Raw genomic sequence first — 17,369 nt, 5'->3', positions numbered from 1 at the left:
CCTTCCTTCCTTCCTTCCTTCCTTCCTTCCTTCCTTCCTTCCTTCCTTCCACTCAGAAAGCCAGATTCCCACAAGAATCTCCTTAGGAAACAATGTAGCCTACTGAGCCATGCCTCTTGCTTCCTTCTACCAGCACCTCTGGGCATCTGCATTAGCCTGATTCTCCCATCCCACCCCCTCTGGGGCTCCCTGCACCAGTTCTCCCACAGTGTACTCGAAGGCACAAAGCAACTAAGCCCAAGAAGCTGAATTTCCCATGTTCCCATTCCAGACACAAGGCTCCATCTGTCCTTTCAAGGAGGGAAGAGGGTCCCTGAGGTTAATCAGATTCAAGTGAAGATGACTGTTTTCCATTTCTGTTCACTCTGGGCTATACATAGTAAGAGGCAGCAGGCAGCTGGGGGATGGGAATGACTCAGCTTGAACTCCAGCTACCATGGAAGTGTCTGCCTGCAGTGGCCACACTTGGGGCCTCTGAGAAGTCAAGTCACCTCTGAGTGATCTCATCCTAGAAGACTGCTCCCTTGGCACACCTTGCCTGGAAGACAGCAGCTTGGGCACTGCTTCTACCCCAAGTGCAGCTTTTCAGGCTGGTCTCAGAAAAGGGATGTGCATGTCCTTTTCCATTCTGAATCTTGCAGGTGATGCAGTAACATACACAGCCATTCTGGAAGAAAATCAGTGCAAGTGCCCAGCTCAGTCAGTCAGTCAGAAATAAAACCATGAGTCTGATTACAATGATGATAAAAGACTAGGCCAGAAACTGCAATATAAAACACTCAGACAACAAAAGATTTTATTTTTCCTGCATCAAAGTGCTGCTAGAAAAACAACAAAAATGCACTATGGCTCCTTGCTACCACCAATTCTCTTTCATTTATCAAAGCTGGTTGCAGGGGGAAAGTGTTCATTGGCAGGTGAGCACATTTCTTGGCAGCCCTTTTGAAAGGACAGTGCGACACTGACCTTTGATTTTCTAGGACTACTGGGTTCCCCATAATCCCAAGAATGTAGCTACAGCAGTACAGCAAAGGATAACAGCAGCCTTCTCTGTTATAATCAGACCCAGAGGCCAAGAGGTACATGGGTCCCTGAATTTCCTGAGGTGGCGATAGTCCCTTCCTCCATCCAGGTGTTCACACTAGAAACTTGCGAGTCATCCTGGACCCCCCTACCTCTCTACCCCACCTCCAAACAGGTATCAAATTCTGCCTATTCCACCTTATTAGTATGTGTCCCTTCCTGTTTCTCTGCTTCTGCTTTAGCGCAGGCCTCATCATCTCTTGCATGGATTATTGCGTCCACCTCTGTATGAGTTTTCCAACTTCCAATCTCACCTCCAATCCCTCATCCCCCACTAGAGTGATAACCTATACTCAAATTTGATCATGTTATTCCCTTAATTACAACCCTTCATTCATTCCAAATGTACCCTTTTGCTTCTTTTCCCATGCCCTTTGCCTGAAATTCTTGCCCTTTCCTCATCTTGTTTGTCTGTCAAGCTTTTAGGCCTCTTCCAAGAGCCAGTTCAGTGATGTCTCCTCTGTGAAGCTTTCCCTGATCACTTGATGAGAGCTTCCTGTTTTCTTTGGCCCTAGTGAACCTGGTTCTTACTTCTTTTGCAGTGCTCACTACCCTGTAGTGCCTCAGTCTCTTCTACACTGCACCAATCCCTATAGCCAGATTCTGTGTTATTGAGCCCAGCACAACATCCAGCAGAGAGTAAGTTCTTTCTTAGTGTATGTTGCATGTGAAGATGAGTAGCAAGGGGCTAAAGGCCTGAGCAAACCTGATCTGCAGTTTGCAATATAGAAAGGAAGAGAAGGGTGTACCTCTCCCCAGGAGCCTGTGAATTACTGCTGGGTCATGAGCCACATGGACCCACTGGGAGAATCTACCCTTAGACTGAAAAGTCATCTGACTACAAGGAGACAACTTAAGGTGCCCAGACCACAGAATGCTTGTAGGTCAATTTTCCATAGTGGCTATCTGCTATCTTTATAATGTTCTCTCTGACACTTTCAGGAGCCACTGTGGGCCATCTGCTGAATTAATGTCCTGACCATTTCCATCCACGAGTGTCAGGAGGCAGTAGGAGTCTGGAACTCCTTTCCAAGTTCATGTAGTCAAAATATCAGAACCTTGGCATTCCTCACCTTCTCCTAAAGGAGGTGTCTCTTTCTCAGGAACACCCTACATTCATCTCCACTCTTTTCTGACATGAGTCTAAAAACCTTCCTGTAGCTGTTTGAACCCATCCTTCTCCTGGCCATCCACTGCAGAGATCTCCTTGTCACTGTATTCTTAAAGTACCTGGAACTGAGTAGACACATAGCAAATGCTCATGAACTAAACGTATGAGTTAACGGATAACCTGGTTTCAGTGAGACAAGACTAGCATTTCTCTCAAGCATGCAGAGACCCCATCTGGTTCCATATGTCATTCTTTAAGTCTCTTTGGCCTCTGAGGGCACAGGAGGTGAGTGTTGCCTGACACAATTAAGTACTTAAAAGCTCCATTTGTTTTTCTTGCAACAAATGTCTTCCTCTCCAATTGCAGCCAAAGAGAAGACATAGACTGTATGGCTGCACCAGCCCAGCAGACAGACAATAGGGCCAGAGAGCCTATCCCTGCTATTCATACAAACAATAGCCCAAACTCAATTCAATTGCTCAACAGAGAGCCTTGGGCAGCTGGGAGCTTTCCTAGACTTGTGAGGTATATGGCTTGGACACAAAGCTGACACGCAAAGTGTGCTTATCCCTTGCAGTTCCTTTGGAAGAAGCTGTGCTCAGAAACACTCAGGATTGCCTGGGAGATAGACACAGCAGGAGTGGAGCCCAAGGAATAGGTCTCCAAGAGAGGCTCTTGTTCCTTTCATAAAGAGACAGGAAGAGACCCTGGGGAGCTCTCAGGGATAGGCCCAAGCCTGGTTCAGCTGCTGAGATGCAGCCAGGCCAATTAAATAATTGGTGTGATAGGGAAAGGAGGGAAGCCTCCACTCTCTTCAGGCAAACTCCCACCCCAGACAGGAGACTCCATGCAGCTGTGGCAACAGCAGCAGCAATAATAGAGCAGGGATCTCTTCCTCTTCCTCCCACTAGCGGAGAACTAATGCTTAAATTAGCACCTTGGAAACACCCAGATCTGCTGGCTGTGCCTTCTCTCCCAGCTCCTACCACTCCCCCAGGTCTCCTTTTCAAGTGAGTTTCTCTTTCAGGTAAATAATAAAAAGATGTTCATCTTCTCAAATAAGGAATGGCCTCTGGATTCTTCCTACCACTATGGGTGGGGGAGGATTATTTGACAATGGAGCCCATGTGACAGGCCTCTATCTATACAGCTTGGTCCAGAAAAGGACAATGATTCTGACACCAGCATTGCCTTATGCCCTTGGGGCTTAAGGAGGCAGCCCTGCCCTCTGCTCTCAAAGGGGGGTCACAGTGAGGGAGTGAGCAAGAGAAATAAACTTTCACTGAACTGTGAGCTCCAGGAGGGCAGGAGCACATCTGTGTTTGTGCTGCTAAACCTGTGTTCTTAATACCTAGTGTAGTATCTGGAACAGAGCAGATGTTCAATAATTATTTGGTGAACTGATTTGCTGAATCAATGGTACTAGGTCTCTAATGAAAATACCTCAATGATATTCTTTGGAAGGAAGAGTGAAAGCTATTATTTAAACTTTAAATAGATTGTCTTCATTTCATAAATGGGAAAACAAACGAGGGAAGAGAGACTTGCTAGAGGTCTCAACAAATAAAGGCCAAAAAACAAACAAAAAAAACCCAAAAAACGCTGAGTCTGAGCCCAGGACCCTAGTTTTTATGGTCTACCCAAATACCCCTAAAGAGCCATTTTGCCCTCTCTTCTACCATTTACCTCTATGGTATCCCATCTTGATTTCTTGTGCCTCAAAATGAAGGCTTCTGGGGAAATGCCACACAAGATTCTGCTGGTCTTAACAATACACAGGGCATTTAAGGAGCTTTGGGGTGCCTCTAGACTACAATCTGGAGACAGCGGTCAAGAAGCATGGCAATATCTATGATCCCCAAAAAGGGAATGACTATACAGTATGGCTACATGAGTACTTCGGAGAGTTTATGGAAAAATTGAATTAAAAGATAATATGAATCTTTCCATGAACATTTTGAAGACCCCTCGTATTTCCATAAAGCTCTCATTCAACCTCAGCATAGTATTCTCTTGCAGACAAGGGCTACTTTAGCCCTCTGTAAAAGGTTCTAAAGGCAGCCACAGCTTTTCTGCTAAGTGCCTCCTTGCCACAAGCAATTCTCCTACTCCAGGGCCACACAGACCAGAAGCAACTCAGTTCTCTACCCAGCCAATCCGCTATTCAGAATTTCAGGCAATAACAGAGGCACCAAGGACAACTAAGAGAGCCTAGTGGTCCTAATCCTTCTCCCCCTTCCTTGCAGAGCTATTGCCTCCCTTCTCTGGCGCCCCAGATGGAAGACAAGAACCAAATCATTGCTTCCTTCTCCTGACTCACTTGAACCTTCACCTCCTCCTCCTTCATTCACCTTCCCTTTTGGTTCTTGATTAGATGCTTAGAACTGTGGAAGGGCAGTCTAGTTTGACAAGACAAGTTGGCTGGTAAAGAGAACCCAGAAAGGGAAGTTCTCTTAATCCAGCTCAAAGTCCTTCAAGTTCATGGGATGAACCTCTTTCTAGGATTTTCTGGTTCCCAAATAATCCAATGATGGCATCAGGCTAGGAAAAAGTCCTGCAGCATGTCTCTCCCCAATTTAATGTTGTACACTTCCATAAAGCTTCTCTGTTTTGGCTTCTAGAACTAAGTAGTCAAAAAAAGAAGAAAAGTAGGAAGAAAGGCCACTATCTCCTGCTAGGTGGCCACTAATGCTTCTCTTTACAATCCCCCAAAAGGTGTGGTGTAGAGGTGGTCATGGGTCCCTGCCAAAGCCCATCTTGGCTACTGTAATGAGCAGGTTACTTGCCAAGGAAGCCACAAAGCACATCTGTCAGGCAGGGGGCTATGGGCCCAAGGGTAGAACCTGTTCCTGGCTACCCCGCCTAACAGAGGGAGGAGACTTAGGGAGCCCCAAAGCTTCAAGACTTAGAGAGCTAGGCTCCCTTCCAGCAGAGCTCAGTCTAGGGCATCCACAGCTTCAGGTTTGTGGTCCGCCCTGCCTCCTTCCAGCTCCCACGTGGGCTCCAAGAGGGGAAAGCTAATAGAACTTGAGCACTCCCTTCCTTCTCCCTCTATACTCATACCAGCTGTCTAGGCCTCCGCGTCCCCCACCCCTTAACCGGGCAGACAAGCTCGTCAGGTATCTACCCGGCCGGTGGCAGCGGGGTATGGTCTCCCTTAAGGCCTGGCCTCGGTACACCCGCGTCGCCCTCCCCCTTCCATCCCCTCCTCGTTGGGAGAGATGACATCATTCCTCCCTGACTCCGGGACCGCGGACCGGCGGCAGGATCCGCGCCTAGCAAGGACTCCAAACACGTAGGCCTAGGGTGTTACGGGCTCATCCGAACGGGTGGGCACAGGCAACTCCAACGCGGCCCCACCTCCTCTCCTGTCAGTTCCCGAGTGCCCTCATCTGCACCCCTGATTCTCCATCTCGCCTCAGCGCACTCTCCTTCCCGGTTCCAATACCCTCAACCTGGACTGCCTGAGCTCCGCTCCGGAGAAGAATGGAATTCCCAGGTCCTGCACCGACCCCTGTCCCCACCGGTCCCTGGCCCCAGCCCCGCGTTCTTATCCATATCCAGAGGACTGGCGGGCAGGCCCCTCCTCTTCTAAAAGCCTATTCTCAGTCCCTCTTAGCGCGACGGCTCTCCTACCATCGCCCTGAGCACCACAGGCCTCTAGGGCTAAATGCCTCCCCACCTCCCATCCCAGGCCCCTGAGCCTGCCACCGGCGATGCCCCATGACACTTCCCTTGCCATTCCCCGCTGTGGGCCTCCACTAGCGGTGTGCACCATTGTGCCCCTCTCCGTTCTATCCGACAGCGCTCTGCCTTCGCCGATGGTGCCCTCCGCCTTTACAAATCCATTCGCTCTCACCCCTTATATTCTCCCATGGTTTTCTGGTCCTGCAAGTCCCCCTCCCCCGGCAATGCGTTTTCAGGGTTCTCTTTGCCCTATCCGATGGCGCCTCCTCTGCATAATCCCCACAGCCTGATTCCCTTCCTCCCCCTCAGGCGGCGCCCCCTCCCGGCCCTGGCCTGCCCGCCGCCCACCCCCTCACCAGCGGCTGCATCTCCGAGTGCGCGGTGGGCACCTGGAACCGGTCGATCTCCTCCATCATGGTGCCGGCGGGCGAGCGGGCCAGGAGCCGGGCGCGGCCGGGGACACCGATGGGGACCGCGCGGGGCGGCAGCCCCAGGATCCCGCGGGTGGTGCAGACTAGGCCTTCCCGGACGAGTCAGGCGGGCAGGCGGCCGGGCGAACGGAGGGGTGGGCAAGGGGCGAGCGGTTCGCGGGCGGCCTGAGTCCGGCGTGGCTCTATGGGGTTGCCTAGCGCTACCGCGGCTGTGGCCGGGCCAAGCCGCAGGTCTTGCCTCGCCTCCTACTCGGCCGCCGCCTCCTGTCAGCAGCTCAGCCACTGCGGTGACTCGGCAACTCCACTTCCGGGTCCGGGACACCGCCCGGAGTCTGCATTATTCATGAGGAGGCGGTGTCTGGGCGCTCCAGCCCCACCCCCACGCGGGACACGTTATTCCTGAGGGGGCGGGGCTTCGTGGAGACGGCGGCTCGCCGCGCGCCCCGCCCCGCCCCGGGAGTGGTCTCCTGACGCGCCTGCGCCTTGGCTGCCGGTCGGTTGCTGGGTAACCGCGTCAGGGAGAAGCCGGTTCTATCCTACAAGGACGCGGGGACCCACAACGACGGCTGTCCCCAAAGAATCCCTACGACTGGGAATTGAAGTTGAAAAGAGTCTGGATTTCCTGTGCGTGGTCGAGGAGACTGACAAACTTCTTGTCCTCAGGCGAGAGTTTTTGTAGGCTCTCCAGGGGCTGAGGTGCTTCCTGATTCTGGCAAGATGCCCCCGAAACAGCCTCGTTGGCAGGTAATGCACACCCCAACCTGCCCTCTCCCGATGACCTCTGACCCTTGCTGCCAATGACCACTGATCATACCTCTCCTACTGATCTTTTCCCTGTTGACGCCTAACTCTCTCTACCCTGTTACCTCTGGCCAGTTCTCCCACTGACCTCGGACTCTGTTCTGCTCTCCCACTCATCCTGGCCTCCTCTCTCATACTGCCTCTAACCCACTGTTTCTTACTTCTCTCTCACTTGTCTTTCTCTCACCATTCCCGTCCTCTCACTCCACTCGCTCCACAGACCCCTCCTGACCAGTTACTCCTCCTTTACATCATCCCCAAGCCCCACCAGTCTGTTTCTCAATGCCCTCACATTCCTGTCCCAGAGGAATTATTTATCCAACCTTTTGCTGTATGCCCAGCACTGGACTGGGTGGGGACACAGGCCTGGCCTTTTAAGAGTCCATAGAGGGGGTGCAAGAAAACTGTACAGGAAACACCAAACAGATTACGTGCATAAGTGTGGTTTAGATTTTTCTGTGCTGGGAGACTTGTGAGGAGAGAGAGGTCAAGCAAAGAGGAAGAGGAGAGAGACCCTTTTCCCATCCCTGCCTCCCCTTCACACACTGCACAACCCAAACACTGCCCCAGATATTTCTAGAGCCTCATAAGTCTCTCTTCCCTGTGAGCACCCGGCCCACCACTTTGATTCATTCAGCAGTATGGACATTATATCCTTTTTCCCACCTGGCCAGATGTCATACCTTCTTCCAGGAAACAAGAGTCACAACCTCCTCCCCCTTAACCCACTGAGCACAGAGTTCTGCTTTCCTTCCCAGCATCACCATGGCAGGTAAGAAGCATCACCCAGCTTCTCCAGGAGCCCTCTGTGGTGAAGCCACTCAGTCCTTCAAGAATCACCTTGTCCATACCCTTTATGAATTATCATTCTGGAGCAATTATGCAGTTTCTAGCTCTGTAAAGCAGGGCTTCTATTTATTTATTCTATATTGACCTCACTCAAGCCTGGGTATATTGAAACTTGGAGAGCAAATCTGTGTCCATGCTACTTATGACTTTACATATTTTGGTCTGGCCTCCTCCATATTAGCCTTTGGTCTTCTGAGTCTTTCACCTGGCCTTCTGTAGCAGATGGACCTATCTTTATTAGATCTCTGCAGCCATGGGAGGCTGCTCTTCCTGTATGGCCATGCCCTAGTTTTATGTCAGGGTTGAACTGTGTTTTGAATCTCATGTGCTGTGCTTGGGCATACTGACCTTTAATTTACAGGCAGTTTGTTTTTAAATCAATATATTGAGGTTTGGTTTACACAGAATAAAATGGGCCATTTTAGTTGCACGTGTTGACAAGTTTTGACAAATTTATATACTTGTGAATCACCACCACAATCTATATATAGGATATTTCCTCTATCCCAAGAATTTTCCTGTGCCTCATCCCAGTCAGTTCTCCCTACCTGCACCCTCAGGTAACCACTTATCTGCTTTCTGTCACTGCAGATTAGATTTGTCGTTTTTTTTTTTTTTTAGCAACTTGCAGTTTGGACAAGCTTGGGGATGAGTTCCTCCAGCCTATTAGAGACTAGTTACACTGAGAGCAGAGAGAGGTGACAGCAGACAGGATGCTGAGAAACATGGGTCAACTGGCCTGCACACATTAGCACTGCCCTCTGGAGGGAAGAGTTGTTTTAGTGCAGAGTTAAGTATTGCTTTAGAGGTGTGTGAGAAAAGGCTGGGTTGTGCTAGGTTATATTCATCACCCTCTTGTCTTAGTGTGGATAACCTAGAGATGTTTAAGGAGTTGTCCCTGTCCTCTGGAAACAGTTCAATGGGGGAGAGAGAACATAAGCAGACAAAATAAGGAAGAATGGGCTCCCTGGGGCTGTAAGGGAGAGAAGTATGCAGGTTGGATCAGCAGAAAGGCTTGGATGCCTGCAGTGATGAGGGAAGGTCAGGGTTGGGTTTGTTAGGGGATAGAAAGGAAGGAGCTTAAATTCCATTTATTCATGTCACTCCACTGATCAGACCTTTTAGTGGCTCCCTGTTTCTCTCAGGATAAAGTCCCCCAAGTCCAATTTGCTTGGTATGGTGTTCAATGCCCTGTATGATCTGGCCTTTGCTACCCACTCTACTTCAGATATCACGATTGCTCTGTGAAAATTGCACAAACCAAGCACACTGAACTTCCCTCATGTCCTGGAAAGCGATATCCATACTCTCTTCTCTATGCCTTTGAAACTGGTGTTTCTTCTGCCTGCCTAGTACAGTCTTTTCTGTCTGGTGCCACCTGTTCAACTCCAACTTCAGGTCTCAGCTTGGCCTTCATATTCTCCTACAAGGGATTAAGTCCCTTCTCTGGAGGCAGGATAGGGTTATAGACTATAAACTCTGTTATGGCGGGGATCATATGTGTCTTGTTCATTGTTGATTCGCCTGTACCTAGTACAATGCCTGGAATACATTATATTCTGAAAAAATGAATTGAATATGAATTCTGAATGCCCTGATCTACTCTTTGAAATCTTCATCTGAATGTGTTTGAAGGATAGGAAGGGTTGAGCCTGGGATGGGAGACTAGTGGGGAATGATAGCATGTTTTTCCAGATTTATGTTTATATCTGCTTTGGCAGTAGGGTTATGAATGATTCAAATTTGAACCACATGTATCTATGCCTTAAGAGAGGGTTGAGCCTGGGATGGGAGACTAGTGGGGAATGATAGCATGTTTTTCCAGATTTATGTTTGTATCTGCTTTGGCAGTAGGGTTATGAATGATTCAAATTTGAACCACATGTATCTATGCCTTAAGAGATAGGTGTTGGAAACTAAGAGTTAAAAAATTCTTATGATATAAATATTCATTCTCATTCAATAATTATTTATTGAGTACCTAATCCATGCCAGATACTGTTCTAGGTATTGATGATATAACAGGAAATAAAACAAACAAAAATCCCTGCTCTCATGGAGCTTATCTTTTAGTTGGAGGTAAATTGTCAATAAACAAATAACTAAAATAATAGGTACTAAGGAGAAAAATAAATCAAGGAAGTGGACTAAGAAGTTCAGGAAGGATCAGAAGATTATAATTTAAATAGGGTGGTCAAGGAAGTCCTCACAGAGGTGAGATGTGAGCAAAGACCTGAAGGAAATGAGAGTTAGCTATGTGATATCTGGGAGAGAAGCATTCCAGACAGATGGCATAGCAAGTGTAAAATCACTGAGATGGGAACCCACTACACAACTTTTGGATCAGCAAGGAAGGGAGGGGGAAAGTGGCAGGAGATAAGGTCAGAGAGGTGCATCCGTCTACCCCACAGAGTTAATCAAATAACCCATGGTGTATTGAATTGGTCATGATGGAGCTCCATGAGTTATAATTTGTAATTAAAATGCATGAATGTCAGGCACCATAAACCATGACCAGCTCAAACATAACTGGTAATGCCCCAATAACAAAGTGTCCTTCCTGAAAATTTCAAGAATGCCAACTGGCTTCATGTGTACATGTGCAGGAAGAGCTTTGCAGTGTTGCCAAACTTGCCTGGCAGCCAAACTTCCTAGTAGAAAACCAAATTAGTGTCTTCTGTGAACTCCAGTTAAAAGCTAATTTTAGTTTATGACTAACAAATTTTAGTACCTCTTTATAACTCAGTTGGTCACCATAAAAAAAAAAAAAATTGAAGTCTGGAATTTTGCATCATTCTCCTGTAAAAGCCAAAGAAAAGACTTGCATTTTGGATCATTTTGTGATCTCTCACAAGGCCCCTCTGTGACAAGACTTCTAGAAATATTGATCTAGACTAGGGTATGGGCAAGTGGGAAGGATTCTGTGCAAAGCCAAGAGTCTAGGGTGATTCAGACATTTTGAGTCTGGTGATAGGGCCTGGGATCCACAGAATAAAGGAGACAAGGTAAGCAGAATCCATGAAAAGTTGATGTGTTTCTTTATGTCCACAGATATCTTACTGTGTCATTCTTACACCTATCTTCCTCAAGCCTTAGATATGAACTTTTACCCCTTTACCTCCTAAATATATCTCAAATCAAACCACTTTTTTCATATTCACTACTTCACTGCCATCTCCCCAGCCCAACCCATGACTATCTCTCACCCAGAGAGCTCGAAAAGCTCTCATAACTGGTCTTTCCCTCATCCACCCATGCCCTTTCCAGCCCATTCTCTATACTGCAATCAAGATCTTTTCAGACTGTCAATCTGATTATGCCATCTCTGACTCAGAACCCTTCAGTGACTTCCCATTGCTCTCAGGATAGGGACCTAATTTTTACATAACCCTTCAGGGGCCTGTATCACCTGAGGCCTGCCTGGGTCTCTAAGCCTTAACTTGTACCACTCTTCCCTCATCATTGCTATGCTTCAGTTCTATGTGTTGTCCCCTCTTTCTGGAACACTCTTCATACCCTCCCTCAGGTGTGTGCTCACTCCTGAGATTTTAGCCCAAACATCAATTCCCAAAACCCATCCCACTGCCCCCTGCCCTGTCCTTGAAGATAGGGGTAAGGTTTCTCTATTATATAATCTCATTGTTCTGTGTTCCTTTCTTCTATAGCACGCATCACAGTTTGTGATTCACTTATTTGTGTAATTATTTGACTCCTGTATGTCTCTCCCATTAGACTGTAAGCTCCTTGAGAGTAGGGCTTGTGAATATTTTTTCTTACATCTGTATTCTCAGCTCCAGACACAGTGGATGTCACATCAAAAGCTCTCAGGGAATGGTTGTTGAATGAATGGTGGAATGCGGGGGAAATAACATAGGGTGCTATGGAAGCATGTGGCAGGGGATCCTAACACTGATTCTGGGGAACTCAGGAAAGACTTCTGGGAGGAACACCAGTATTTATGGTTTGGACAGGAGGAAGAGTACAAAATGGAGAATAAGAAGGAGTAACCAGAGAAGTAAGAAGACAACAAGGATAAACGATGTTCCATAAGCCAAAGGAAGAGTGTGTTTTAGTGAAAGTCTGTGGCCAGCTATGTTGCATACTGCTAAGGTGTCAATGAAGTTAAGTAATAAGACATGGCTATTGGATTTAATAAATAGGAAGTCACTGGGGACCTTAAAAGGAACAATTTCAGAGGTAAAAGCTAGACTGAACTGAGCTAAGAAGGCATAAAAACCATATAGGCAAGGATTTTTTTAAAAGATGAAAGTAAGACTTGAATTTATTAAATTCTGAGGTGCAGGACCCTAGATAGAGAATGGAGTTGAAGATAATGGAGAAATAATAAATAATGACTATAGCAAAGTCTCTGAGAAGATGGGACTGGATCAGTTGTGAACAGAAGGAGGAACACTTTGTAACAGAAGAGGAGAAAAGATGGATGCGGGTGAGGATAATTTTGAGGTTTAGTGGCGGGGGTTGAGAGAGTTTTCTCTTCTCTTCCCCTAGTGTTATGGAATTCCTTCTGGAAGTGATAACGAGAAAACAAATTTTGCCAATAGCTGTTCCATTTTGTTATGATTACAGTCATATTATGTTCAGAGTTATGACCTGAGGTTTGTCATGCACAATTATCAAATTACAAAACAGCTGTGGGCATTTGAGGCCAGAACTCGGTCTTCTCCCCTGTGTACTGTGGAGTCTAGGACATTCTTAGTACTCAGTCCATGCTAGGTACTTGAATAAAAATGGCAGAGGGCTCTCGTGCTTATTGCTGGGCTTTGCAGCCTGAGAGCTGATGCTAGAGTGATGTTAATTCTCTGGTTCCAGCTGTGAGCGAGCCACATGAAATTGTTTTCTGCTGGTTAGGAATTTGTATGGAGTTCAATCTTCCCAGTCGCTGAGCACCGACCGTTGTATGGAGGAGCACAAGCAAAGGACAAAGCTATGGATCAAACTTTGGTTTCACTGCTTTGAGTCTCACCACACTTTGTCCTACTCATGGAGTCACTGGACTCAGGATTGTTTGGTGGGCTTATGGACTCCATTTATCTCAGCTCCTAGATCTGAGAACCCTGGGAGTGGAAACCAACTCAACCCTGGTTTTTCTTCAGCTGTCATCCTAGCACCTGGCACATAGTAGATGCTTATTATATACTGAATGAATGAATAATGACTGAATGAATTAGCTGTTGCGTGAATAAATGAATGATGGAAGGGTATGTACTACAATACTCTGAACACTAACCTTTCTTTCCAGACCTGCAGAAGAACAGTTCATGTCTCCTTCATCCTAGTCAAAGCAGCCTAATCTTGTTAATTATGTAGGGACTGCAGTGGATTGAATTATGTTCCCCCCAAACTCACTGAGGCTTGAAATGTCTCCCAAGTTTTATGTATTAAAAACTTAGCCCCGGGCCGGCCCGTGGCTCACTTGGGAGAGTGTGGTGCTGATAACACCAAGGCCATGGGTTCGGATCCTATATAGGGATGGCCAGTTAGCTCACTGGCTGAGCGTGGTGCTGACAACACCAAGTCAAGGGTTAAGATCCCCTTACTGGTCATCTTTAAAAAAGAAAAATAAAACTTAGCCCCCACTGTCACTGTTAAGAGGGTGGGAAGTCCTATTATGGTAATTGAAAGGTGGAGCCTTAAAGAGGTGATTGGATTGTAGAACTGTGCAGTAGTGAATGGATTAAAAATTATGGTCGGGGCATGGTTCTGAGCGCTTTAAAAGAAGAGGAGAGTCTGTCTTTCTGTCTCTCTGCTCTCCCTGCTTCCACCATCTTGCAATGTGATATCCCTGAGTCACTGTCACCACCACCAGATGGACTTTGGACTTCCTAGCCTCAGAAACTGTGAGCAATAAATTTCATTTTTCTTTATAAATCACCCAGTCTCAAGTATTCTGTTATAGCAACACAAAAAGGACTAATACAGGGACCCTACTTGGTGTTAAGCTTATTTTTCTACTTTTATTTTTACCTCACATGCATTTTCTCATTTTTCTTTTTTCTTTTTTTTAAAAGATGACCAGTAAGGGGATCTCAACCCTTGGCTTGGTGTTGTCAGCACCACGCTCACCCAGTGAGCAAACCGGCCATCCCTATATAGGATCCGAACCTGTGGCCTTGGTGTTATCAGCACCGCACTCTCCCGAGTGAGCCACGGGCCGGCCCTCATTTTTATTTTTTCAATGTGTCATGTATTTAGCCTCAAATCTTGTCTGGGGACAAATGGAGTATAAATGGATAAAATAATCTGCTGATTCTTGCACAGACACCTCGTTCCATGCCTCTGTGTCTTTATTAATGATTTTGCTCCCTCTGCTTGGAATGCCCAAATGTTCTCTACTCTTCCTGCCCTTTATGGGCCTGGCAGATTCTAATGCACTTATATTTTAGTTAAACTTTTTTTTTTTTTTTTTTAAACATGAATAAGGCCTGGAGGGACTGCCGCCCACCAGGGGAGAAGCCCCGATTCAAAATCCACCTTTCTGGGCCGGCCTGGTGGCACACTGGATAGTGCGCCGCTTGGGAAGCACGGCGGCGCTCCTGCCGGAGGGTTCGGATCCCACATGCAGACCGGTTCCCGCTCACTGGCTGAGCGAGGCGCGGGAGCAATGCCGAGGGTTGCGATCCCGTTGCCGGTCCCCGGTCCGGTACGGGGGCAACACTGAGGGTTGCGATCCGTTGCCGGACACGGAAAAAGACAAAAGACAAAAAAAAAAAAAAAAATCCACCTTTCTTTTTATTGACAAGACAAGGAAGTTTCACAAGAAAAATCAGTTGATTCGATCATCAAATAAGGACATAAAAACATGCAGTGTAAAACTAGTAACAGCAGTAAATTAGCAATGTGACATTCCAGAATGCAATTTGTAAAAAGCTAAGTCGATCCACCAACAAACAACTTGTCCTTAGCAAACATTTTCTTTTCCACATACTTCCTACAGCGATTTCCTTAGCATATTTAAACAGCATTCAAGCAGTTTCCTTAGCATATCCTAAGAACAATCAGTAGGTTAGTCAATAGTCCTTTGAGCTGGAATCAAACCAGCAAACTAAAATAGTCAAAGTGCACAGTCCCATCCCTAAACAGTGATTAGAATTGATTAGATGGCTTTTGCCAAACTTATCTGTGGACTATTGTCCCCTACTCAAGGGCTATAGCCCCATGCATGCATTACCTAAAAATCCTATTCTAAGATCAAAGGAAAATCAAGATTTCTAACCCACTACAGGTGATTGGTCCTTAACATACCCTGGAATTAGCTTTCACATTTTCTGTTCCTTTCTTTTCAGTCCCACCTTTTCAGTACCCTTGTTTATTTCATAAAAATGAAATAATTGCACACAAGGTCTTGTTTTATGCTTTAATTTTTGGGTGAATCTAGTCTAAGATGCTTAGGAATTGATGAAACCTATAGAGGGTAAAGATAATGAAATTCAGTTTTTCTTCATTCTTAACCTGCCCTTTTTTTCATCATTCTTATTTTTTTCCTTTTTGTGAACNGGTTGCGATCCGTTGCCGGACACGGAAAAAGACAAAAGACAAAAAAAAAAAAAAAAATCCACCTTTCTTTTTATTGACAAGACAAGGAAGTTTCACAAGAAAAATCAGTTGATTCGATCATCAAATAAGGACATAAAAACATGCAGTGTAAAACTAGTAACAGCAGTAAATTAGCAATGTGACATTCCAGAATGCAATTTGTAAAAAGCTAAGTCGATCCACCAACAAACAACTTGTCCTTAGCAAACATTTTCTTTTCCACATACTTCCTACAGCGATTTCCTTAGCATATTTAAACAGCATTCAAGCAGTTTCCTTAGCATATCCTAAGAACAATCAGTAGGTTAGTCAATAGTCCTTTGAGCTGGAATCAAACCAGCAAACTAAAATAGTCAAAGTGCACAGTCCCATCCCTAAACAGTGATTAGAATTGATTAGATGGCTTTTGCCAAACTTATCTGTGGACTATTGTCCCCTACTCAAGGGCTATAGCCCCATGCATGCATTACCTAAAAATCCTATTCTAAGATCAAAGGAAAATCAAGATTTCTAACCCACTACAGGTGATTGGTCCTTAACATACCCTGGAATTAGCTTTCACATTTTCTGTTCCTTTCTTTTCAGTCCCACCTTTTCAGTACCCTTGTTTATTTCATAAAAATGAAATAATTGCACACAAGGTCTTGTTTTATGCTTTAATTTTTGGGTGAATCTAGTCTAAGATGCTTAGGAATTGATGAAACCTATAGAGGGTAAAGATAATGAAATTCAGTTTTTCTTCATTCTTAACCTGCCCTTTTTTTCATCATTCTTATTTTTTTCCTTTTTGTGAACTTTTCTTTTAGGCATTATGGTAGTCTATATCCTTTGCCAGATTTTTGTATTAGTGTTGGCATACTATTTGCAAAACACTCTGAATCTTTGTTCATTTTTTAAATCATGAAATATATAAAGCATACAGAGAACAATATTGCAAACATCCATTATACATACCAAATAAAATGTTATAGGTACAGTTGAAGTCACTTCTTAAAGCTTCTCAGATTCCACTGTGCACCACCCTCAGAGGTAACCGCTATGCTGTACATATTTCCATATGCATGTATTCATAAGTAGTGCATAGATTTATATGTTTTAAAAATTAAATAAGTTATATAATATAGTCTATATTTTTCTCTATAACTTCTTTATTATTTGACATGTTTTTGAGATTTATTTTATTTTTTTATTTTTTTAATTTTTTAAATTTTTTTTGTCTTTTGTCTTTTTCCGTGTCCGGCAACGGATTGCAACCCTCAGTGTTGCCCCCGTACCGGACCGGGGACCAGCAACGGGATCGCAACCCTCGGCGTTGCTCCCGCGCCTCGCTCAGCCAGTGAGCGGGAACCGGTCCGTATGTGGGATCTGAACCCTCGGGCGGGAGCGCCGCCGCGCTTCCCAAGGGGCGCACTATCCAGTGCGCCACCGGGCCGGCCCCTTGAGATTTATTTTTGATTAGCCTGGATTTTTTTAACAAGTCCAAAGTGCTTTTATTTTTTTTTTCAGTTTTTTATTTTATTTTATTTTTTCTCTTATTTTTTTCTCAGAAATGGAAAGAACTATCCAGACATTTATATGGAATAACAAAAGACCACGCATAGCCAAAGCAACACTGAGCAAAAAAAATAAAGCTGGAGGCATAACACTACCTGACTTTAGTCTATACTACAAAGCTATAATAACCAAAACAGTATGGTACTGGCATAAATACAGACACAATGGTCAATGGAATAGAATAGAGAATCCAGAAATCAACCCACAAACCTACAGCCATCTGATCTTTGACAAAGGCACTGAGCCTATACACTGGGGAAGAGTCTGCCTCTTAAGCAAATGGTGCTAGGAGAACTGGA

General features: G+C 45.6%; 2 protein-coding genes across 5 annotated transcripts in view; one reads left to right on the top strand and one right to left on the bottom strand.

The window, feature by feature from the left end:
* Nucleotides 1-6,600, bottom strand: part of FAM219A (family with sequence similarity 219, member A) — a 76,379-nt gene extending 69,779 nt beyond the window's left edge. For all 4 annotated transcript variants that reach the window (XM_008590791.1, XM_008590796.1, XM_008590802.1 and 1 more), the window contains exon 1: nt 6,238-6,600. In XM_008590791.1, coding sequence (XP_008589013.1) covers nt 6,238-6,297 — 60 coding nt within the window. In that variant the 5' untranslated portion in view covers nt 6,298-6,600. The remainder of the gene's footprint in view (nt 1-6,237) is intronic.
* A 296-nt stretch (nt 6,601-6,896) lies between these two features.
* DNAI1 (dynein, axonemal, intermediate chain 1) overlaps nt 6,897-17,369 on the top strand; it is a gene marked incomplete at its 3' end in the record, with an annotated part of 59,153 nt that continues 48,680 nt past the window's right edge. Inside the window, exon 1 of the mRNA XM_008591045.1 lies at nt 6,897-7,056. Within this exon, the coding sequence (XP_008589267.1) occupies nt 7,030-7,056 (27 nt within the window). The remainder of the gene's footprint in view (nt 7,057-17,369) is intronic.

Source organism: Galeopterus variegatus, unplaced genomic scaffold (assembly GCF_000696425.1).
Source record: "Galeopterus variegatus unplaced genomic scaffold, G_variegatus-3.0.2 Scaffold143, whole genome shotgun sequence".
Taxonomy (NCBI): Eukaryota; Metazoa; Chordata; class Mammalia; order Dermoptera; family Cynocephalidae; genus Galeopterus; species Galeopterus variegatus.
Note: the sequence above shows the minus strand (reverse complement) of the source record. Positions and strands in the feature narration are given on the sequence as shown.